The sequence below is a fragment of the Scleropages formosus genome, chromosome 7 (assembly GCF_900964775.1).
Source record: "Scleropages formosus chromosome 7, fSclFor1.1, whole genome shotgun sequence".
NCBI lineage: Eukaryota > Metazoa > Chordata > Actinopteri > Osteoglossiformes > Osteoglossidae > Scleropages > Scleropages formosus.
Window position 1 is genome coordinate 26,502,478 of NC_041812.1, and position 25,536 is coordinate 26,528,013.

Below are 25,536 nucleotides of genomic sequence, written 5' to 3' on the forward strand. Positions count from 1 at the left end.
TTTTACTATTGGGGGAGGGAACAAATGACAAGGGAGCCAGGCTGAGATTCAAACTCGCAACCCTGAAGCTGCTCTCCAATCCTACTTCTAGGTTTATTTTTATGTTCTTCTGTGTTCCTGCAGGACATGGCGTTACATAGCTCGGAAGTCCTCCTGAATGAGGGGGCGTGGTAGTGCAGTGGGATGGACCAGGTCCTGCTGGGTCCTGCTCTCCGGTGGGTCTGGGATTCAAGTCCCACTTGGGGTGCCTTGCGATGGACTGGGTGTGTCCCCTCCCCCTCCAGCCTTTTGCCCTGTGTTGCCAGGTTAGGCTCTGGCTCCCCGTGACCCCATATGGGATAAGCAGTTCAGACAGTATGTGTTTAAGTCCTCCTAAGCTGGACCACATACTAGAGAAACATTTCAGCATCTCCTTTAGAAGAACTGAGGCTCTACCCTCAGAAACTATGTGGGTCAGGTTGTGACCTTGAAGTCTTCACAAAAGGTCCAATCAGTACCCAGCAAAGCTTGTGGAGAGCACAGAAGACCTGTTATCAAGACAATTCTCTGAAGCCACAGGCTCCCACTGTCCCCCACCTACATCCCTCCCTCCGTTCCACCGTACTACCAATAATCTACCAGCCATTCACACTGGCTAACCCCACACTTCCTCCCTGAAAGCAAGATGCATCCACTAGCACAGCTGTTAAATGCTGCAATTAAACTTCACTAAGTGGCCAAAAGGGTGCAACAAGCAGGCTCTTCAGGCAAGGTTCCCCACTGGAGGAAGCACACACCTACCACATTGATCCAAGAAAGGACAACTGAGGAGAGAGACACAGAAATTCACACAGCATGCCCCTTCTCTCTGGCTGTTTCCAAGTAGACACTCCAGCAGAACAAGAACAAAGAAATTAGAATCAAACCAGCACATAAACTGGAGCAAAAAGGGGGCTGGGAGAGTGTAATAGGGTTGTGTGAAGCACATCTACAGTACTGCCAAGAAAAAGCTTGTTCACCCTATGCTGTTTAAATTAGTTTTCTGAACACCACCAGACACCATGCGAGGACCAAAAACTGCTGAAATAAAGGACTCACAATGACAGCCATTTCTGGCAGCACAAGGGTTTAAGAGCAGAGCAATCACTTCCGCCCATGCAGTGCAGGCATTTGCAGCCACTGACACAGTACTGTGCATGAAGGGAGCAATGCTGAGAGAGCAAAGCTTCCTGTTCATCTTTCAAACCCCACCAACACCCCTCCCATCAAGCAAAACAAGCATATCTCCGGACCCTGCCTCAAGCCCTATGGTAGCCTACATGTGGAAGTAACGCCAACAAATATAAAAAGAATGGTTTTCAAAAAGTATTTCTTCAGCTTTCTGAACAGTGAAGACTGGATTAGGCTACATGGGGTCACCTTCAGAGAGATGGGAAAAAAAAACCCTCTCCTTGAAGACCCACAACATTAGTCTGTATGACATTACCTCATTGTATCATTTAGTCACCTAGCAACCTCCTCCAGAGAATTTTTTTTTTTTTTTTTAAATGTTCAACACATTGAAAGGACTAGATGTTTACTGAAACAATTTCAGCATGAGTATCACCCAAAAACAACAGTACTGTTGGATCTAGGGTACAAACCTAGACATTTTAATGTATTAATTCATTCACACACAAACCAGAGAACTCACATAAAATGCAACACCTTAATTAGTCTGTACACACCAGAATCAGAAGAGTAGGATAGGGTTATATTGTAGGTAGCAAGGAGCCTGTGTATGAACCAAAGGTCTAACAGTCTGCACAGTTTGGAATATGCTTTGAGTAACACTCATGCTGCTCTATCTGGTCCTAGAGACCCTCACTCAAGTCCTCTAACCCTCGACTACTGCAGCTGCTGTCATTTGCAATGTCCTAGGGAAAAGCTGGAGAGCTTTTCAAATAGCAAATAGTCAAGGCACCAAAACTCAGGCCATTCCTGCTCAGGATGTACCGGCCTGTAGCTAGGTGATGATTTTGAACCTAATAGAGCTGCTGGTGTGAGAAATGGATATTACTAGAATGTGTTCTGACGTGGCCCACCTTGAAGACCCTCTTCCAAGCCTCACGAGAGGTCAGCCAGATCCCCACAGAATGACCATGTGTTCCAAGGGACATAGAATTACCTCACTTTAAGGGAAAACATAAGAGGGAAAAAGACATTTCACACACACAAAAGTACAGCTGACATAACGCAGGCATCGTAGGCCAAGAGGCAAAAAATTCAGTGTTCTTGTTAAGAACATAGTGAGACAGCTGGAAGACATCTTCAAAAACGCAGCAAAACATATGAACTGGAACTGTATTTGTTAGTGAGCGCACCTACCTCATTTACACTGCTTGTGAACAATTAAACCGCTTTCACTGCAATGGAAGACCTCACAAGCTTGAGATCAGCAAATATGGTTCAAAATATGATTTGCTCACTTTCTTTCAGTGATGCTCAACTCTGTACATGATGGAGGAGGAAGAGGGGAAGATTGCAAAGCAATCTTATGCCAACAGCAACCCTGCACCAATCTCAGTCACATGCTGGTAAAATCACTACTATGTAGGGTGGGGACAAGGTTTAGGTGGGTTACCATGGAGAAAGGTGGTGCAGAATTTCACACTGATCTAGCTCATGAATAGAGATAGGTAAAACTTTAGGAGAGAAGGGGATAACAGCTCTTGTGGGAGAGCCATTAACTGATTAGACCCTGATAGGCAGGCACCATGCCCCCAGATGCTCTGGATGCTTTAGGTGAACCAGGGTTGCATAATCTTAGTCAGGGAATCAAAGACAAAATTCATCTATTGCATCTTCATGCTAACCATCAAAGGATGAAGGAGAAGACAATGAAATGCTGAATATTTACATTTATTCATTTAGATAACACTTTTCTCCGAAACCACTTAATGTTAAGCTATCCACCCTGGGTAACTTTACTGGAGCAATTTAGGGTAAGTACATTGCTCAAGCGTACTACAGTTGGAGGTGAGATTCAAACTTGTGACCTTTGGGTCTAAACACAGCAGCTCTACCCACTGTGCTACCAGCTGTCCCCCAAAGCAAGCATGGCTTGGGTGCCACTCAAAGAGACTAAACATATAAAGTCTCATTAGCATCTGAGCATCTTCTGCTTTGTTACCTTTTGTTCCAAATTAATTTTAGCCAAAAAATGGTTAAGGATCCATAGGCTTGAGGCACTGCCTCTTATTTTGTTTAGTAGCAAACTTGCACTGGTGTCTCAAGCTTCTTATAAACCATCCACAAACATCCTTGTCAATATACACCTGACCCCTAATCCAAACTGTACTCTTGCTCACATCTTTGGAGCAAGTCCTCTGCAGAAATGCACTGCTGAAACATCACTTAAGTGTTGCCCAGACAGTAACAACAGAATGCCAGAGAACAATGTCTGGCATAATCAAGGCAACGTACTGAAGATGAAGTTACAAATCCAGCCTTCTTAACAGGAATGCCAACAAACATGCTGGCTTTTACAGAGAGACAGGATCTAGTCATTTTTGGTTACTTGTAGAGTCCAAACAATCAGCAGCAAAAACTCTTGGACTGAAAGAGGAACTAAAGCAGAAGAGACCTTAATCCAGAGAGGGAAATCCTAGGCGTAATGACACCAGCATCCGCACCTCTCTGTAAAGTGGCGGCAGGGGTGTTGGCCATGTCTCCTGCTGAAAAAACCACAACTCATTTAGCAGTGAGGAAAATAGATGGCCTAAAATCCAGGCATGCTGTAGCACCATCCAAGAAAGCATTTCCATCAACACCAGGGAAAACTCACAGAAAGCCATTCATTTCAAATGGTGTCCAAAAATGTAAAAAAAAAAAAAAGTGGTTGTGTGTGCCTCATACAAGAACAATGAGTTACTGACATCAGTTTTAAATAGTGGGCTAACAACTCTGGATCACTCTGCCAGAACATACTTACCTTACATTTTAACTGCATCGAGTACTTCACATTTAGACAAAGGCTGCTAGATTCTCCCCCACCTTAATTTTCAAATGCAAATATGTGCATTTTGACTGACTAGCCATTTGGGTGTAGAATGCTAGAGAAGGTGTTGCACTCTGTAGAAAGTTCAGGATTCAATCCCCAGGTAAGTCAATGACATTCAGTAATGTTTTTGGGACAGCTTGTAGTGCACTGGTTAGAGCTGTGGCCTTTTAGAGCCAAACATTGCATGTTTGAATCCCACCTCCAGCTGTTATACCCTTGAGCAAGGTATTTACTTTAAAAATGTTCCAGTAAAATCAAGCTGTATAAATGGTTAAATAGTTGTGGGTAGTTAACATTTTAAGTCCCTTTGGAGAAAAGCATCAGCTAGATGAATAAATGTAAATATACTGAAGTTACATGGTGGTGAAACTTTTGGTCAGCAAAAAATTTCAAGATAAAAGACCCAGAAAGAGAATAACCCACAATGTTTCATCCTCTAACTACCCATTTTGCACCTAATGTGGGGCTTTTGAAACACTGTCACTAGGGCTGAGAGCATCACTAACAAGAGTAAGACAGATGCACTATACACTGAAAGAGAGCTGCCAGCACCAATGGAAGAGCAACACTTCACAATGGGTGGAGCTACAAGCCATTTATAGACAAAAAAGGTAAAAGGCCAAAATGAGAACGGAAATAAGACTATGCAAATGAAAATGCAGAAACCAAGCAGCTAAACTGAAAGTGTCAGGAAACCACCATACACCCACCTGCAAATTTTACTTATTATAATCATTACTTCCTCCCCCCAATTTCTTATAATGCTGCAACAGGGACAACAGTCTACACAAAATGAGAAAGGGACAAATTCCTCCCAATGAAAGCATTTGTGGAATGGAAGTAACTTAAACAGCAGAAATTTTAAGATGCTATGCAAATGCCCACAGTGAACTCAAAACAGCAGGGTCATTGCAAACAAGAAAGCAAATTTAAGATATGCTGCTATGATTGCCAAGTTGGAGTAGGAAGACAAAACTAGCAGAATAAAAAGAGCAAGCACTGCACAGCCCTATCTAGCTCTGCCGCTCTGCCTGACTTCGTCTGCAGGAGGAAGTGACCTTATGTGGCTGCCATCTGGAATTTATCTACTGCTCATTAATGCAAATCAGCTGCCTAAAACACAGAGCACCACTCGCAGCGTGACACGGCTGTCATTTGAATAATTGAATGTGGGGAGCCGTTCCTACCCTTGGTGCCTGTCCATTCAAACAACAGGGTTTTCAACGATGTGCAAAGCAGAGGCAACCATCTGCAGATAAGAGTAAGAACCCAAATTATGGTACTGGACTACTAAACAGTAGCCAGAACACTGAGTTCTGAAAACAACCGTCACTTGTGATGCATTAAAAAAATAATAATTGAAGAGAAACTTAAAGAGCTCAAAAACAGGAAGTTGATGAGTTGCACACCCCCCCACCCCACTACCGAGGCAGGCTGCCTGACTCCTATACAGGTAAACGATATAATCTTTACTGACTGACAGTGTAGAAGCTGGTCAGCTGTTGAGTGGTGTTCCAGGCCTTCTGCTTGCCTCACCAGTAGACATCTCACAGCCAGCCTTCTCCCATGCACAGGCTGGTAGAACACTACAGCAAAACTGCTTTGCAGGATTATGGTGTGGACAAACATCCAGCCCCAATGCTAAAAGCAGCTGCTCCACTCTGAGCATCGCGGTCCTACTTAATATCCACTGATTGCTTGTATCACGTTTCCTCTACTACCCCAGCCTCTAGGTTCAGGCTATTCAGGTGAGCATAGTGACATCCCTGCAACTGTGCAGCTGAACCACAGGACACAACCAGCCTACCAGTAAGCTGCTGCTGGCAAGATTTCAACTACTGTAGCTGAGCCCCTTAAAGGTCATATGCAAACGACGAGCAAATAAAACCATGCGTTGTCAATGTTGATTCTGCTCTAAATTAACCTATTAATAATCTGAAGATAGAACTTTCAGAGCCCAAATTTGTTTTTTTTTTAAATAAAAAAGCTTTCAGTTACAGGCTGCACCTAGAAGTACACTACAATGCTTAAAATGTGATGCAAATCAGCATAATTAAACTGTACAAACTATTTGGTCTTGACTGGATGAGCAACAATTTTATTATGGCCCTAAAAATGGTTTCACATCTTTACAAGAACACAAGAAAGGCTCCATCTTCTGAAAACTTCTGTGCCATGATTCTAAGAAACAAGTTTTTAATCTGTGACAGATCGCTTCCTGTGTGTGAGTCAGTCTCAGATACCAAAGGGGAGAGAGAAACAGAACTTCATTGAAGATTCAGAACAAAACCCCTCTACACACACCAGAACTGCCCAGTTGCCCCCTGCCCTCACTCTCCCTTCAGTCAAGCCTACCTTGGACAGTGCTAGGACCTCGCTCACCATAAAACCAGCAAGTGGCAGTAGGAATTGGCAGGCCGCACCATACGCATCGTTCTGAGTTGCATGCAACTGCTCTCTCCCCCCCCCCCATTACCATCCCCAATGTACGTGTGGTGGCAAGGACTCAATGACACTCTTGGGAGGCAGCCTGTTCCGCCAGCCGCTGCTCAGATGGACTTCACTGGGCTCTAGACATCCACCACAATGAACTCTTTCTACTAAGCAAGATGGAGGGACAGAGGAAGGGAGAGGAGGGGGTAACAGGGGCTGGTCTGAGAGCTTCAACAGCTGCTGCATGAAGCTGTACACCAGCAGATCAACGGCAGAGGCATTGGACACCCATGGATAGGCTCCCACAATCCTATCTCTGCCCCCTAATTGAATCTCTACTTGATGATAACTGTACAAGTTGCCAACATGCACCACACCTGCAAAACATAGTAGAATCATTAAATGGAGAAGAAGAAAAATGACTGACACTCTTACAACACCTGACTGATAACCTTGAGGCCAAGATCTTTCAGTGGATGAGCTGCAAGTGAGACACCAGACAAGTGCACGCATGTCGTGTTTGATAAAGTGGGGGCATGTGCAATGTGCTCTGCACAATAATACTTCCCTAATTACAGCACAAAGGTTTCTGAAAATATTTAAGTCATTATGAAAATATTTTCCAAAAATTATTGCTCGCTTTGCTAACATTTCATCACCATTTAACAATGCTTACTGAATCTCTACCACGTACTTTGTATTCACACCTGAGACACAATGGGTCCGGTTTCCACTTATGCTGAGAATGTTCAGCATAAGTAGTCAAAGTGAAATAAAAACAGCATTAAAGAGATTCACATCCGCCTCTAACTTAATACCACTTGGTAGTGCAGCAAGAGCCCAAGCGCAAAAAAAAAAAAAAAAAAGCTGTTGAGGACTACCACATGCAGTTGTAACCTCAATGATGGGTTTCCATTTTCCCCCATAAACAGACCTTCTAGATAGCTGACCAAGCCTGCAAGATTGCTCACAGGGTGCGGATCTTCTAGCGAATCTGCAGATACGACGACTAATGAGAAACTGGGTTTTCGGTCACGTTACTAGAAGTGACAGACTTACTAACTTTAGAGTTATTTCATTTCTATAATCAACAGATCAAAAACAAAGAACCCCCTGCTAATAAACCCAGAATGTAACAGTCAATACTTAACATTACACAAAAAAAAAAAAAAACATTTTAGACTAACACGTATCTGGACAGAAACAAACATGAGCAGCTTTCCATCAAAGGCAGAAGGTTGGGAATCCCACCGTTGTGCTATTCGCCAAATTCATTCAAATTCACACACACTGCAGCAAATCTAATTTAGTTACATAATCTCACCGCACAAAACGTGCTGGGCAATTTGCACTGAAGAAAATGCTAACAGAACACAAAAAAGGACGTTATGGGCACCAACAGGAAACACCGGTTCATTTTGAAATGACAGGTTATAATTAGTGAGAAGAAAGTAAATGAATAGATAATCTGCTAAGGGTTTGCAGGACAAACTAGAAACACATAGGACCACATTAAAGCCCTGTGTTCTGTCTACCTGAAGAGGAACATGAGGTAAATCACCACAGTGCATTCCTATTTTACCAATTTAGGAGTGGGATTCAAACCAGGGACCTTCAGATTGTATGATGCTCCTAAGCATGACACAAGGCAAACAAGTATTTTCCAGTGACAGCTGGGGGCATAGTTGTGAGCGCTGCCGCCGTTGGACCCAAGGTTGCAGGTTTGAATCTCACCTCCAGCTGTAGTACCCTTGAGCAAGGTGCTTACCCTAAATTGCTGCAGTAGAAATTACACACCTGTAAGTGAGTAAATAACTGTGCAGTAGTTTAACGCTAAATAAGTCGCTTTTGGAAAAGCAAGAAGTAGTAGGTGCTTTCACACTACTCCTAAGCCAGAGGACCTTTTTTCAAACAAACACACATTCCTCATCTGGACCAGGACAATGCTCACATTTCTCCTTTGCCTGCAATTTAATTCACTTACTTGGCAAATTTAATCTGGAGCCAGAACACCACCGACATAAGCAAGGGGGAAAGCAGTGAAATGCCCACTTCTAGGCAGAAGAATGCCCAGAGCAGAGAAGGCAGAGCAGCAGAGCCACTGATTATACATGTGCTGCTACCCCTTAGCACAGTATAACAACTGATCCATCGGCAGCCATGTACGCAACTATTACCCTCTGCAACTGCACAGACACATCGCGCCGAGAAAGTCGTGAGCGGCTTAGTCACTGGCAGGGTTTGCGGTAAGGTACAGTAGAGCCCCAACATCTCATCACCGCTCGCAGGGTGGGGGTTCCATAAAAAACGTACTGTGTGCTGTGAGAACACGGGCTGCCTGCGCAGCTCTGATCAGCCCAGAGCTAAACCTGATGCTCCACCATGCACGGGCCAAGCAGCGCGGCGAGAGCACGGTTCAACATGTCGTACCTTGTTCCCACTTGAGAGGCCGACGTGGTGTGGGAGCCGCTGTGAAGCCGAGGAGAAGGCGCGTAATAAAAAGGCAGTGTAGTAGTGGTGGCTCCTCGGGTCGCTCTGCCCGCCGTTATTCCATCGACCGACGGCGCGAGGAGCTGAGGAAGATCCCGGATTAGAACCGTCCAATGAAGCGGTTTTAAATGGGAAACCGCAGAAGCCCGGGGGACACCAGCTCGCCTCAGAACCGTTGTAGCCGTTACAAGCAGCTCGCTGACTGCGATAGATTAAATAAAACTCGTCAAAGGAACAATAGTGGGTGCATTCGTCGCTGTGGCAGAGATATACCGTCACCGTGTCCTTCCCGTGTCAGACCATTCCGACCCGAGTTGCTCTGGACGTGAAGATAAAATACTGCAAAAGCTGCGGATTCTACAAGAAAGTCAGAAAAGACAAAAAAAAAAAAAATAGAAAAAAGGGAAACGGTTTTTACAAAAACCCTTAACACCTCAGCGCTCAGAAACCAACGAGAAGGCGCTAGTATCCAGCGGTTCGGGATAGAAACGAGCCGCAGGCACAGCGGAGCGGCGCTCGCGCTAGTAGTCTCGAGCTCGCGTAGGCCTAGCCAGAGGAAGCCCCGCCTCCGCCTCCCCCCTTTTTTCTGTAGCTCGCGACTCTTGCGCATGCGCACCATCGTGCGGCCGCAGCGCTGCTACAGGGGCGTGAGCGCGGAGGAACACGTGGGTCCCGCGCGCCCTCCTGTGGGGAGACACGAGGGCGTCAGTTGAATATTCTATTTGTATAATTTAACACAGTAGTTTGAAATTCACGGATGGGAAACAGGGATAACATCTCAGACAAGAAAAAGATCGATTTAAAATTAAAAATTTCATTTCGACTCACCTTTGAAACGTGCGATGTCCCCATTACCTCCCTTTGTTCTTGCTTTACAAAGGTGATGGAAGCAAACTGAGTAGGTAGACCTAGACCTTTCCTTCTCCATCTCCTCCTGGGGCTTTACAGGAGGTTCCAGGCCCGTTTGTGTCCCTTACCACTGCTGTTTACCAGCAGCTCTTGCTATGAAATGTATCAACCGTCTTTACACCACAGCTTTTGAGTCATATTCACACCTGAAGACTTGCAACATTTATCAATTCTAGTATGAAAGTTCAAATCATACTCATTCCATAGAAGACTAAAGGAGTAAATCTGAAATGGAATGGAAGCAGTTCCAGTCACTACCCACAGTAAAGACATCCTTTAGCACTTGAGGTATAAGGTGCTCACTAAAAAGTGTCTAAAGACTGCCTTGGGCTTTCCATCACTTCGCAAACATTGTAGTTGTAGCACTCAAAGGTAGTTTGAGTTTTAAAGTACTAAAAGAAAGCTTTTGCAATTAGGCAGCCATCTACTCAATCACTGTTATAATGGGTAGCATCACCATCCAATGAGAGGTACAAAAATGTTTTAACTTCCAGGGACTTCCTCCTCCAATGACAGCTGTGCTGGTGATCTGTTTAGCAACAGTGTCACTCACCCTCTGTGGCACCTGTAGATGGTTGGTGTCACTAATATGGCATATGCTAGGGAATATCATAAATGCTAACAAAAGTGGAGGAAAAAAATGGTACTGTAGCACAGTGTAATTTTTAGTAAGACCTTACCTTTTCTCAGACTTGTTCAACAGTGCACATCAGGGTCACCTGTATCTAAGATGCCCGTCAGTGAAGTCTCAGCAGAAATGCTTGACATTAAGACTGAATTTAGGTGACATAACACCAGAAGGCATTGTAATAAAAAAAAAAAAAATTAGCATAGTACTTTAATAACAATTGAAAGTACAGAACATAACATGGTCTCATACCAATACAGTATATTGAACCCTGCACCTTTCAGTCTTCGGATACAAGTTGACACAATTGAGTTTTGACATTAATATGACAACCATTTTTTTGAAAAGATTTAGAGGTATTTTTGGTCTTTGTTCAGCTGACATTATGCACCAATGTCAAAGTTCAACCTCAACCAAATATCATTTTTTGCCCATAAGTTCTCACTTTGTCTGACAAAGTGAGAACTTATTGGCAAACTCATACTTTTTGAACTGTGCCAAGAATAAATGCAACAGACAATACCAGTGGTGGAAGAGCACAGCCTTGCCTTTCACCTGTTATTTAAATAATTTAAAAAAAAACAAAAAAAAAAAAACATCTCCGGAACCATGGGAAAACGAAGACTCCATACAACGAGCGGGGCCTTCAGTGTGAAAATAGCTTCCATGCAAGACATCTGTAGGCCATGGTAGACTCAGGTTGAAACCCAGTTAAAAGCACAAGGCCCCATGTATACCTCTGGTTGAAACTTCATTTGTCACTTCCTCTTGTTAATCACTTCCTGAGATTGATGTCAGAGTAAAGAACGGCTGGTGAAGGAAGACCTATTTAACAGCAGAAGTAAAATCATACCAGTTCATCTAGCCTATGGACTTGATTTTACTCATGCATATAAAAGAGTCAGCAGCATGCATAAACCCAAAAAAAAAAAAATTTACACATGGAAATACAGCGGAGGCGGAAATGTGCATATTGTTCAAAGGTAAGCAAAAATTCAAAACAGAGTTTTAATAAAAATTGTTTGATTTTAATGACTGATCTCTTTTGCTTGGATTGAGAGAGCAAGAAAGTCAGGGCCACAAAGTGGACCTCCCTGAGAAGACATTCCTGTGCTTCAAGGATTAAAAAAAAACACCATCTCCAGAGACAAAAATGAAGCTACAACTAATGACAAAAATGCTGAACTGTATCAGAGAACATCAAGATCATGCAGCAATGACTCAGTTTTAAAAAAGGAGAGAATCTTTCATATGAATTGTCTCAGTACTCCGCTTACAACCCTTTGTGCAATCACTAATCAGCAAAACCAAAAAAAAAGAGGGGGTTCATATCTAGTGCTACCAAGCAACTTCTGATATGTTGCACACAGCCATTCTACACTTCTATTTTTCCTCAGGTCAAAAATCCAGGATTCAGGGAAAATTTAACCATAAAGTAACATCAAGACTATAAGAAGCATAGTCCTCAGCAGTGTGGAAGAGAGTGAAATTCAATGTTTGATGGCATCATTTGATCAGCTATGAACCTGCCGCTTAGGATAAACTCCTAGCAAATCGAGAACAATGATGCTCTAAGGTCTTATTTGACCAAAATCTGATTCATGATCTCCACAGAGACCAAAAGAAACACCCTCTTCAATATTTCAGAGAGCAAGTTCAATGGGTGAAAAAGGGAGGCAGTGAGTTTGCCATAAGTCAGAACAATTCTGCTCTGCCTCTGGCCTCAGCTTAGATTTAAACCAGAGAGTACACTGTCAAACAGAATGAACACAAGCAAACCTGTAGTAAAAGACCACTTTCTCCCTTTTACCAAAATGAGGGAAAAATTTGTTCCTTAAGGTATGATCATACAGTATATATAGTAGATGAAACAGACTGATTTGGTTTCTAGAAAAAAAGTTGAAAGAAACTGAACACTGATCTGTGTTCAAAGGAACACACAAATTGAGTGCTCTTTTCCCCCAGTAAACATTGAAATGTGGCTCTCCATTTCAGTTTGTTTTTATGCAACCTTTAGTAAACAAGCAGCACACCAGCTAGTAAAGGCTTTCATTTAAATGGTCAAAAGGGCCAGCCTTTTCTTCAGTAGACCCTCTCTCATGGTTGGCCACAAGGTCCGGCTCATTTTCAGGTAGGGAGGAGGAAAAAAAAAACCCCACATACAAAAAGACTTCAACAGAAGCCAAGAATTGTTTTGCCAACTCTAGAACGATGATAAAAGCTCCCTCCCAAAATAAAGGCTGCATGGAGTGGATGAGGAAGCCCCGGTCAATCAAATATGCTACTTGTACCCAGAGATGCACACAAATTATACTTAAGTGCAAAATATTAACAGTGTTAATGATATTAACAGTACACTGGCCATGTCTGGGTGTTGAGTGTAACAGGCAAACATTCTTATTAGAATAACCACACACACAAAAAAAAAAAATAAAATAAAAATAAAAAAAACTTCTTCCCCAGCCACAATGCAGCATTTGTGAGTTCTTGCAGGAAAATTAGTCAAAGTAGTTCAGCTCAGCTACTGCAAACCCAACCAGATACAGGGTTCTGTAAACAGCAAATTTCACACCCATGGCCTCCACCTAAACACTTGTACCTTTATAGCAACAGGGAACTTTCTGGCAAGGCCAGAAATGACTCAATGACCAAGTTAAGCAAGGGTCCTGCTATGCTGAGTGCAGGGGGATGACAAATTTGCACCCATACGGTGAGTGATAATCGATGCCCACTTCCTGGAATATGTGCTGAGGCAGACCAATGTCACACAAATACACTCGACCCGCCCCCTCAGCCAGTGACAGGGGCAGCCCCAAACACAGAGACCACTTGGCTTCTACTGCTTGATCCTGTCCATTAACAGGTGGGTCGATACTGAGCACAGGTGCCCTATTCTGGTTGGCCCAGTCTGCTGCTGCCCGGTACCATGGCTGGTCCCGTAGGAAGGCGTTTTCATGACAGTCTAGGCAATTGATCACCAGATCCACAGGGCTCTCCGGCAGGTCTGTGAAGAAAACACCACATGAGAGCCCAGTCCTGCATAGTAACATGAGGCTTCACATTTTACAGTATCAGCACTTCCACTAGAGGTCAACACAGGACAAGAAAAACTGAGGTGATCAATCATGCATCATAGGACCTTAGCACTCCAATGATATATTAATGTCACTGTTCGGATTAAAAGTAAATACTTAGGCCAAATCAAAAAACAGAGGTGGCCTTCTGCTACACAGTACTGAATATTAAGTATGTAGTTGTTGCTACCTTTCACGCTGGACACCTGCTTGCCACCAGCCTTGCTGAATAACGAGAGCTCTCCAGTTATTGACTCCAGCATCTTGACAAAGTTGGGCAGGAACAGGACCACTTCAACCTCATGGTTGGCCAGATGTCGGCCGCAACTGATGCCCTGGGCTCCCTGCACATGTGGGCCACATAGCACTGCCACAGTAGGTCGCTGGTGCACATTCTTGGGAGTCAACCTGCAGAGGTTCAAGACCCAATTACATTCTTTCAGCTCTATTTAACCAGACAGAATTACTAGCTCTCTAAGACACATGTGCCTCTGATTTTATTTAGAACTGTTCTGTTATTACACAAGTCTTAAATTTGAAGCCGTCTTCCAATTGTATCTTTGGACTGCAAACAAAGGGAGAACATGCAAGCCCTGTACATTTACATTTATTATTTAGCACATGCTTTCTCCAAAGTGACGTAGACCTCGTAGAAAATACAATGTTTACATTAGGATAAAAGAATCACATGTCTGCAACTAAGTACAGCTTGTTCCTTTCCACCATATGCACCAATGTTCATCACAATGATATGTGATGCACATTGAGCTGTATTCAAACCTACACACAAATGCACACCTCAGGCAATATGAAGCACCAGTACTGCAGCTATCAGAACATAATGAAGCAGCAGTATCTCAAATTGGAAACAGGTGAACAGTAATCAAGCTAAGTCCTGTACAATGTGTAGCATCGTGCATTATGTACACATGTTTTGCGTTAAAGCACCAGAGAAAGACAACAGCACTGGCAGCTCACCTGTTGGGTCCACCCAGCAGTGTCAGTGCCATCTGACTAGCACACACCCCTGTCATCTCCAGCCGGCGCTCCAGAGTGAGGCCGTTACGCTCTGCTGCCAAGAGGAGGCGTTTGTGCAATTCATAAGTCACGCTGGGCACCACCAACCCTGAATCTGGAGCCCGCACAAAAGGAGAGATCAGTTAATGTCACAGTTCTACAACTCTGTCCAGTTATACTGACAGTACCTTTCTCAAATGTACCATAGGGGGTCATGACTTCTGTACATGAACTACAGATCACATTCCTTCCAGTTTAGGAACATCAGGTGGTCCATAAACTAGTAATATCACAGTAGAAGTAGTACCTGATTGCTTCACATCCAACTTAGACAAATGTTAATAAAGAAGCACTTCAGGCATCTGTGGCACCTCAACACAAAATATGTACCCAGTGGATTTACCTGGTACATCCTTATGTCTGGATGGTCAATGGTCTGAGGGTGGAGCAGTACAACAAAGATCACAGGACACTGCCCATCACAGAAGTTCATCATAACCATACAAGCTTCTTTTCAGCCTAATTTGACCAATGTGTTTGCCAATCAGTAACCAGCATAGTTTAGTGATCTTAAGTTTGAGTGGTCTAGACTATCCAGCTGCTCACACCAAACATAGCCCAAAAAGATGCACCAATTGACATTATACCTGTCTCACCCTCATCTGCCCCTTACACATTCCTCAAACTGGCTTCCTTTACAACACCTAAAGAGGTAGTACAATGCATAGGAAAGAACAAGCTATTTACTGATCTTTGGTAACGCAAACACCTCAATGCTGGAAGATAAGCTGACAACACTGAACTGCTCTCTGTCATGCAACCTGCAGTTGATAAAAAGGAAGGGGTGTATTTTGGGCTAATCTCCCCACCTCAGACCGTATCAAACATTTGACTCGCTCACCAGAGTAAGCAGAGCACACAGGAATAACAGGATAATGCGAGTTGAGAACAGGCTGGCTGGCAACCATGACATTTGCAAGTGAGTGCTGAAGGAAAAAGGTGGGGGAATGGATGGAAGCCAAATCTAATTAAAGGTAGCACAGAGAGGGTAAATGGAATATTTTTTCAGCCTTTGTCCAGGTACCATTTCCACTGCAGCTCATCACCACATGTTTAAACTCTGCTTAGACAACCTACCTTGTCTACACAACAGGCAAATAAAACATGAATAGAATTTTTTTTTTTTTTTTTTTAAATGCAACTGCCTATGTATACAAGCAAAGGTAGGCGTCACTGAATATCTGATTGGCACAATTTCAATGTTAAGTATACAAGCGTCAGAAACTGCTATAAAAATCTTGATTTACAGAAACTTATGCTGGACAAGAGCATACAGAGAGCAGCAATTCTACCCTCAGTTCTCACAAGCTACTGTTTGCTGTTGTAAGAACGATAACCTTGGCAGCATCAAATGCATCAAGGGCACTGAAAGCATTACAAAGGTCTCTTACCAGTGCAGTACTCTGTCCCCCCTGGCTGTGGGACAGTGATTTGCCGGTAGACAACGGGTTTGCCCTCCAGAATGTTCTCGTCATGTCGGTAGCAGGAAGGGGTGCGCTCACCAGGCGTGCCACGGGACCGTGCCCCATTGCTACGACGCTCCGATATATCAATCTGGGAGTAGACAGCAGCCTTGTCGAATAGGGCCAGGTTGCCTTCAAAATCAAAATCTGTATCTAGGCTTTCATCCATGCCATCCCCAAAGCACTCGTTATCCTTATTCTTGGATGTCCCGCCTCCTTGTGCATTCTTGACACTGTTCTTTTTGGGTGTGGTCTGGTTTGTGGTCCGGCAACTTGAAGACCCTGACGTGAGGGGGTCGATATAGGGGGAGGGTAGATCATTTGAAACAGCATGTGATCACCTGAAAAACACTGATCCCAAACTTCAGGCCCTGAAATCCTCTCTCAAGTAAATTTCCTTACAACAGCAAAGCAGTTATACACATGTGCATCCAGGAAAAAACTTTCAGAACTAAACTTTTGTCAATTTTTTTCTATAGTTATTCACTTCCCACCATGCATTTTATGTTGAGCTGTGCTGCCTGTATTTACAGCTGTTACTTGCATCTGTCCTGCAAGACACGGACATGGTCAAAGTGCTGCCAAAACCCCACCTGTTCCCTTTGTTAGTCTCTCACTGAAGCACTGAAAAATTAATAAGCCACCGAGAATGAAGAAAAAGAGAAAGCTGCTCAGCAAGAGGATTTCAAAGGCAGTCTCGCTGCCTCTACCGATTGCTCACTGGTGCATCTTAATGCACAACTGTTGTCAGAAGCCTAAGAATCTGTGGTTTTGGAACAAAGGGATTCATCTTGTTAATTTTAATGCAAAGAGATAGTGTACAATCATATCACATATTTTAAGACAGACATACAAAGAAACAACAAGGTACCAAAATGAAGGCAGAGAAGAAACAGAACATGAAAAACCTGGGGTTAAACTTCTAAAGACCTGCTACATAAAAACATGTCAGTTAAAGTGCTTGAGGTAGTAGCACCTCAACCAAAATTGCTCAGTGAGCAGCTCAGATACACTGCAACAATATCAGACTATGAAGTGATCTGAGCATGCTGTATAGGACTGTGTGGCTAGTGTACAACTGAATGGCTCTTACAAAATTCACATTAAACTTGTCAAGGGCAGCAGGCCATCTCTTTCAGTTGATAAGCCACACAGGCACTTAAGATGATACAGCAAAAGAATTAGTACACTCACATCTGCTTGTAGAAAAAGTCCAACAGTGACAAGTTATGTACTAAGGCTGGGGTACAGAAGTCTTCTGTCTGTATAGCTAGGAAATAAAATCTAGCAGTCAAAGGCTGCTTGCATCTCTATATAAAAATACTGCCTGCTTTTTCCAGATTTACTAAATTTGGAAATAAATTAGCATTTAATAATAGTAATACTTACATGTGATGTCAACTATCATTTAATAGCTTGAACTGATGTCACCCATTTACAAGAAAAAAGGGAAACAAGGATTCCTTATAGACACTGCTGATGCAGAGCAGGGCTCGACTCAGAATCTTGCAATTTATACAGAACATAACTACTTCTAGGAGAAATAAAGCACATCAACCAACATTTCAGGAGATCAAGGTGATAAAAGCCTTGATCTGAACCAAGGCACATGTTTCTTCCAGAACTAAACTGAAATTGCATAGAACTAGAACACACAGTAAATCACTGACCGCAATCCTATTGTTAAGGCAGTCCAGGCAACCAGCTGCAGGGCAAATGGGAAAAGTACTCTGATTGTCATGAAGGTTTCCCCAATTCCTGGGACCACAGGAGCACTCTAGCTTCCAGTGGCATCAACTCACCTTTGCGTAGCACGGGCATTGGAGCACTGCTGACAGGGTTCCCACTGCCTCCACTCCGACCACGGCTCCCAGAGGACACAGGAGCCGAGTCCACCACAGTCGCCTGGCCATGACTGCTCCCCTGGCTACCACTTCGGATCTCCAGAATCTTTAGTTCTTTGATGTCCCTGGCACTGAATACAAGTTCATAGAAATAAAGCAGTAATATTTATACTGACAGACCATTAATCTTTCATTATCATTAATAGCAGAAGTGTTAACATGTAAACACAAAACCCATAAGAACATCATCGCTTACTTAGCGGACTACCATGCCCAAAGGAAGTCTGTTGAAAACAATGGCACGGAGCAAGTACACCCTTCAGAAAGCAAAGTCCTCACCTGAAAGTGACCTCAGGGACAGGACACTTGATGCCATTGTGGAAAGGTTGCTTGAGTGAGATCGTCTGGCTGGCCTGATCCACAGCAGACACCTGTCCTTGATACACACCCAGTGTGGCCCCACAGTTGATAGACACCAGACTTCCCAACCAGTCTGACGCCATGACATCTGCACTGCAGGAGCAGAAAAAGTAATAAGGCGCACATGTGAATCATCTGTTCAAGAGAAACGCTTCATCCAAGTCTTGTGTGAGAGATGTCACTGTCAGAACACACACAACTTGAGTGACTTTCAACATAATGCATTGCTGCGCATCTTTACTGCGCAACTTCACGTCTTTTCGACCTGTTCTTAAGGCCTAATTAACCGACTCACGTGACTTGCTAACACAAAATATAACGCGCAATAAACTTGTAACTCACGCCAGCCCGCCAGTGAGTTATCACAAATTGTCAACGTGTCCTTCAGTTTAAACATCCTCCCGACTAAACAAACAGCACAGTTCTGTCCGTCAGCCTTGTTCTCTTAAGTTAAACTGCACTGAGAACTATGTCGTCCAAATAAAAACGACAGAAACGAAAATGTTCGCTAAATAGCTAGCTAGCTAGCACTTTCGTTCCTACCGGGCTACCCGCGTTTTTTATTTGACGACATTCATTCGCCGTCATAACACAGCTACACTTCACAAAGTCTCAACACCAAAATTACACACCCGCGCTAAATAATGTTCTTCAGCGGCCGAAAACTACATACAAATCCTAGCTTTTTCCTTTCCGCTAAAGAACACTTTGTCAAACCCCCTCCCCCGAGCCCGCCGTATCTCGCTTTTCGAAAACAGTAGAATTAGATTTCGCCCCCATTGCGTCACTTCCGAAATATAAAGCCGCGCCATGACCTCACTTCCGCTCTCCGGCTAATATGTCATTGTAGTAATAGCCCGCGCTACTCAGAGCGTTTGTCGTGTGTCGAAGTTATTGCTTCAGTTATTCCAATTCATATGATGTTCCGTGGATTTACATCTTATTTAAATTCTTTAATGCAAATTTTTATTTTGAAACATCAGTGATGTGCCTGCTGGTTCGTGCTATTGGGATTATTTCTTGAAACACAGCACAGGGGAAGGCGAACTGAACGACTAGTTAAGTTTACAACGTTGAACGTACGAATGAAAATGATTTGTTACAATATATCATGTTGTGTATGTGTGTGTTGATTTTCTTTTGTAAACTGCTACAGTCTGTTAAGGAGGATGTCCCGTATCACACCTAGGTAGGTGCTTTGAAGCAGTGAATTCAAATAAAACTATTTTCACAAATAATCATCATATTTATAATATTATTCGTTGCCTCAACTCAGATACGTATCACTCAGCCGACTGATTTAATCTAAATAGTTGCTGATATAATAATTATTCTAGTGCATTTCAGTCCTGTATAGATATTCAGTCTATATTTTATGTTAAGACAAAACTAGAAGCTGGGGCTTCTTTGAATCTAGCAGTCCTTGCCTTACAGGTTTTGCCATGATTATAATTTTTGTCCTCATCAACCTCTTGTTCCATACTATATCCCCATCAAATGAACTTCACTTGTTTATATGAAAGATAACTGATCAAAAATAATATAATAGTGTTATGCTTCCTTGCAGATCGCTGTTGATAATCACACAAGTGTGTACTGCTTGTGAACATGTAACAGCAAAGAAAACTAGGCAACACAATAGAAGCATAGATTGACACATCTCACTTTGTAGGGATTTTGTTTCCATCTTCTAATGCATCCATAATTTGTAGTTCTTTAGAAGAGTACTTAGCCTTTTTATAACTGCTACAGGCACTGGAATGAATTGTATGGTCAAACTAACGGTATCAGACAGGAAAAAGCGATTGTAATACCGTAGTTTAAATAAAGCTATAGTCTGGTAAGAAATATGATGATTTTTTTTTAATTACAGTCTGTACAAACAGCATGTTGCAGGAACAGAAAATGTAGTAAACTATGTACATTCACAGCAATGTATGTCCACATCACATTTTGGGATAAAAGCAATGTACAACAAAATGCCTTTAGTGTTTGAATTCACTTACATTCAATCTAAATGAAAAATTACCCAAAGAACTTCATTTGTATAACTTTGTGATATGAACATTCAAAGCTCATGTCGTGTGATAGCTTCAACTGAAAGTATAAGTATATAAACGTATGACGTACTGGAATATATTTAACCACACGCACACGTGTGAGTCTACTTATATGCTGGGTAGTTTGCCCTTAATGAAAATTTGTGTATTGCTTTCACAAAGATGCGGTATGTCTCGTGGGCACACAATTTCCGCACGCTGCCGACAGCCTACTGTGAAGAGGGTGTGGCAGTGGCACGATGAGTTTGCGAGATGAGGATATTTGTAGGGGCTGATGTCCATGGAGGATGAGGGAGCAAAGACACAAAAACAAACTCCACTTGATGCATTACTGGGCCTCAGGCTGCCTCCTGTGCTCTCGGTCTGGCGCCCAGCTGACATGTCTTATGCTTCATAGTGAGACCATACTTTGGGGTCAGGTCCAGTGTTTGCCCAGGCAGCTTATGGAAGTGCAGCCTCTGCAGCAGGATGGCCAGGAAAAGGAAGACCTCTGCACGGCCGATGGCCTCGCCAACGCAGCGCCGTTTGCCCAGACCAAACACCACAACTTTCTCTGCCGTTAGCTTGTTCACGTCTGTGCCATCGGGACTCAGGAAGCGCTCTGGGTTGAAAGTAGAGGGCTCGATCCAAATTGTGCTGCAGAACAAAGGAGAAATCAGTGTACAATGGCTCCTTGATGTACTAATATAATTGGGACTGGAAGTCTGTTTGGACTCAATTTGTTCAGAACTCCAAAGTCACTAAGTAGCAATTAAAAAAAGGACATAACACAGAAATCCTTCAACTTACTCATGAAATAGGTTGTATAAACTCCTGCAATAAAGCTTTCATAAATTTAAAAAGTACCGTGTGAAACTTCCGTTTATCCAATAACTACTTGTCCAGTGCAGAGCTTCAGCAGTCTGGAGCCCATCACATAAACACAGGTTACGAGGAACAGGTACAAACCCTGGACAGGATGCCCGTAAATCACAGTGTAACATTTATTTAATTATTGTTTATTGGCTTTGAGCTACATTTCAATTAAGACTTGTTTTAAATTCATGAAGATAAAGTAATGTGTTATGTCCAAGAACTCCTATTCAATGCCAATTGCTGGCTGACACACACACACACACACACACACACACACACACACACACACACACTGTCTGAAACTGCTTGTCGCGAGCAGGGTCATGGCAAACCTGAGCCTAACCCGGCAACACAGGGCGCAAGGCTGGAGGGGGAGCGGACACACCCAGGATGGGATACCAGTCCATCGCAAGGCACCCCAAGCAGGACTCGAACCCCAGACCCACCAGAGAGCGGGACCCGGCCAAACTCGCTGCACTACTGCACCCCCTGCTGGCTGACACATCAAGTAAAATCATGGAATCTTTGAAGGCTTCTTCCAGCCATCCATCCATCCAACCATTGTCAACAACCGCTTATCCCAAGCAGGGTTGCGGTGAGCCGATGCCTTACCCGGCAACACAGGACGCAAGGCCAAAGGAGGAGGGGACACACACAGGACGGGACAGCAGTCTTGTCATAAGGCACCCCAAGCAGGACTCAAACCCCAGACCCGCCACACACCAGGTACTGGCTGAACCCGCTGTGTGAAGGCTTCTTCCCACTTTAAAATTGTATTTGCGCCTCTTCTTGTTATTGATCATCAACACTGCTATAAACACCGTAGGAATCTCTCTGTCTTACCCTGTTTAAATATATTTCATTGCCAGCTAAAGGCTGGGTGCAAAAATGCATTTTTGCACTGGGACAGATATTTCAGAAAGTGCAATGGCAGAAAAAGTACATTTCAGAGTAAATAAACTGGAAAATATTTGTATCTTTCAAAATCCATAAATTGAACATTTGTAACGCAAGGAGCCACTGTGCTGTATATTGTCATATTACACCATATTTAATGTAGAGTAAGTGGGTGGCGCAGTAGTTATGAAAACTGACACGCAAACCCTTATGCTAAATGTTGAAATTTTTGACGGGATTCTCGAGAGCTTTGTAAACTACTTATTTTGTATGTTGTCTGCCAGTGATTAAAGGTGAGTGAAATCTGACATGTACTGTCTTTTAAATCATCTTTTAAAGCAAACTGAGTGAAATGTCCCCATATTTCAACATATGGTAGAATGGTTCAAACTGTATATTCAGCTGTATGCAGAGAAAATTACATTTTTTACTAGAACATGAAGTGTGTTTGCTTTGTACATGAGCAGGACTGACACACAGAACCTACGGATCATGGTTGATCTGCCACTGGTTGATGAAGATGCAGGTGTTCTTGGGGATGAAGAACCCATTGAGTGCAGTATCTTTTGTAGTGCTAGAAAGAGAGTAGACAAAGCCATTATCCTACACAAGGTTTCCTGCCTGCTCCAATAATTCCCCTACTGCCTAAATCATTCTGAAGAGCTCAGTGAACATGTTTTATAAATGTCAATAATAAATGTAGCGCAGACATAAATTAAGCAAGCAATCATTAAAATTCTCCTACTCAAAATGATACTAAATAAACTTGCAAATCATACATGTGTAAACTTGCAGCTGACTCTAACCAAGAATTATCATGATGATTCAACCACAAAGAACTTGGTACACTATGTGCTGCTAACTCCTTGAAACCCAGACCTAGTAAAAAACACAGTTGATGTGAAACATACATTTGACCGAGATGTGTTCAGAGTGTGTGCGGCTCACCAGTGTGGAATGGTGAAGGGCAAGAAGGAAGAGTGGCGGAAGACCTCCAGGATGAAAGCCTCCAAGAGGGGGAGTTTGAGTTTGTCATCGAGGGTAGGCGTCCGATCCATCCCCACATTTTCTTCTGGGAGTACAGTGAAGATTTAACACAATAGGGTGTAAGTGTAAAACCTTTCCACAGAGTACTTGATATGTAACAGGTGACTTGGTGTGAGATAAGACCACTTACTTAGTTGTTGATGAAGTTTTGCTTGGATTTCAGGATAAGCAGCTAAGTACACAACAGCCCATGACAATGCGGTGCTTACGGTATCAAAACCTTGAGGAAAACATAGGCAAGGAATTTGGAGTGATGCAACTGAGATTCTTTGTAAAAGGTCAGAGGCATCGGCATGTAAACCAAGAACTCTTGATAACTACTGGGATCAAATCTACGCAGAATGGTCCACACACCTGCACCAAAGAGATCATTCACGATGCTGACAATCTTTTCGTCAGAAACCTGGAGATTCGAGTTCTCATCCAGTCTCCTGTCTTCGCAGTGTTCGATGAGGGAGTCGGTGATGTCACGGATGTTGTTCTGAAAATTGAAGAGTAATTGACAACAGATGAAAGGCACTGTGGATTAGCTAAAATATTGTCATCTGCTAAGAGAATGAGCACCGAATACAAAAAAAAAGAGTTTCACACTGACCTTGTCGAAAGAGTTGTAGTGCTCTGTGACAATCTTCTGCACAAACTTCAAGAATCGATCGTTGACCTCCAGGAACTCTTTCATTACCCGATTTGGCAGAAAGCGGAGCAAGGGAATAAAATCTGCTGGATTTCCGCTGGCCAACACACGTCCAACTTCGTCATTTATGTTTACCAAGTCCAGCAGCTCCTGGTCATCGTGGTTGTAACGGCGGCCGAAGCACATGCCGCAAATGACATTGGCAACCGAAACCACGATGTGGCGGAAGGGATCAAAGCTGCCTTTGGTTTCCATGGCAGTGCTGAGCTCCTGGACCAAGCACTCACTCTCTTTGCAGATGTGTTCCTCCAGCATGCAAGAGTAGCCACTGCTGCCGCTCTTGACAACAGAGAAGGACCGAAGAGCACTCATTGCCAGCTTTCGACGGACACGCCACACACCAGCCTGGTCGGGGCTGAACGCTAGACTCTTGCCATTGCTAAGGAGGCGGAAACTGTGCAGATCTGGGCGGCCAGCAAAGTCTTCCCCTTGCTTGATGAGGGCCTGGCGTACAGTGTCATTTCCACTCAGGACCACCACTGGACGCGTACCAATCTGGATCTGGAAAACTGGACCGTACCGCTGGCCCATGGCAGTCAAGCTTAGGTGGGGATTATGGCCCAGCTCCAGCACATTACCGATGACAGGGAAAGGCTTTGGTCCCGGTGGCTGCCGCAGCCCCTCGGGAACGTTTGTGCGGAGGATCCGAAAAGCCAGGTACACAACACACATCGTCACCATGGCCAGCAGACTCTCAGAGACTGAGACAGGGCCTACAACTGGCAGATCCATCAGGGCCATTTTGAGATTTTTTTTTATCCTGCCAGCTGTCGGAGACCTTGAGAATCTCTCCTAAAATAAGAAGGATTAAAGAACTTTGTAAAAAGGCACGTAATGCCTGCAGATTTCTCAACGCCGCCTTTGTCTTTCAGGGCGAGACTCTCAGTGACAGGTGAAGACTAACTGGCAGCCCCAGGAGTACTGCCCCCCGAGAGTGCAATGTTAAAAAAATGGTGCGGTAATCCAAAATAAAGAGTGAAGGTTGTATTATGTTGACTTTTTCAGAAGGACGAAATACGGTTTGTTTGCATTTCATGTAAATCTTTGCAGAAAGTTGCAGGTTCTTATTAAATATTTGTGGGCCAAATGACAAAGGTTATGCCCGAATAAGTGGTTACTTTAAAATGTTATTAAAATATAAAATGTAATGCTCAGCTGAGTACTGAACTGTATTTCTACCACGCTTACTGTTCAGTTTAAAATACTGTTTCTAGTACTTTAACATATTAAAATCAGTGACAGAAAAAAATTATAATTTTGAAATTAATAATGCAGTTAACATTTAATTGAACCTTTGAAACATCAATAGTAATAAATGATAATTACCTTAAAGAGTGCAGTAATTCATGCGAAAAAGGCTTCAGGTTTGAGCTGATGTGCTCTTGTGTTTTAGTGTTTAGATCTAATCTTTTTTTAGTGAATTGAGCGGTGTTTCGCAGACGGTTCTTTTATAAAGCGCTCGTGGGTTCCGTGGGGCGGGGCCAGTGTGACGTCACCACCCCCTCTCTTCTGTTCGGACCCGCAGTAGACCAGGGGATTCACACCAACCGAAATCATGTCAGGCAGTTGTCGAAATTCAGGTTTCAGCCAAAGCAGAAAAGACTTAGGTGAAACAACCGCATGA

The 25,536-nt window shown here is 43.3% G+C and overlaps 3 protein-coding genes across 5 annotated transcripts in view; all 3 read right to left on the minus strand.

Annotated features, from left to right (window-relative positions):
* csk (C-terminal Src kinase) overlaps nt 1–9,509 on the minus strand; it is a 33,484-nt gene extending 23,975 nt beyond the window's left edge. Inside the window, exons 1-2 of one of the 2 annotated variants that reach the window (XM_018738763.2) lie at nt 9,218–9,509; nt 8,885–9,027 (exon numbers count right to left, since the gene is read on the minus strand). The gene's annotated coding sequence lies outside the window, so the exon portion shown is untranslated. Of the gene's footprint in view, nt 1–8,884 lie in introns of both variants that reach the window. The other variant, XM_018738762.2, reaches the window with a different exon arrangement.
* A 1,577-nt stretch (nt 9,510–11,086) lies between these two features.
* On the minus strand, nt 11,087–19,109 carry LOC108926202 (enhancer of mRNA-decapping protein 3-like). 2 transcript variants are annotated; one of them, XM_018738781.2, is made up of 7 exons: nt 18,992–19,109; nt 18,279–18,452; nt 17,898–18,070; nt 16,024–16,377; nt 14,534–14,687; nt 13,746–13,963; nt 11,087–13,485 (listed from the first exon to the last, which is right to left on the minus strand). In XM_018738781.2, exons 2-7 carry the CDS (start codon nt 18,440–18,442, stop codon nt 13,151–13,153), a joined length of 1,398 nt encoding a protein of 465 aa, XP_018594297.1. In that variant the 5' UTR covers nt 18,443–18,452; nt 18,992–19,109; the 3' UTR covers nt 11,087–13,150. The 2 variants fall into 2 exon arrangements, with proteins under 2 accessions (XP_018594297.1, XP_018594299.1); XM_018738783.2 differs by having other exon boundaries at nt 19,033–19,100.
* A 1,149-nt stretch (nt 19,110–20,258) lies between these two features.
* LOC108926352 (cytochrome P450 1A1-like) lies at nt 20,259–25,313 on the minus strand. The gene is made up of 7 exons (XM_018739019.2): nt 25,239–25,313; nt 23,814–24,704; nt 23,573–23,699; nt 23,349–23,438; nt 23,120–23,243; nt 22,659–22,745; nt 20,259–21,055 (listed from the first exon to the last, which is right to left on the minus strand). Exons 2-7 carry the CDS (start codon nt 24,651–24,653, stop codon nt 20,758–20,760), a joined length of 1,566 nt encoding a protein of 521 aa, XP_018594535.1. The 5' UTR covers nt 24,654–24,704; nt 25,239–25,313; the 3' UTR covers nt 20,259–20,757.
* Nucleotides 25,314–25,536: the final 223 nt, after the last annotated feature.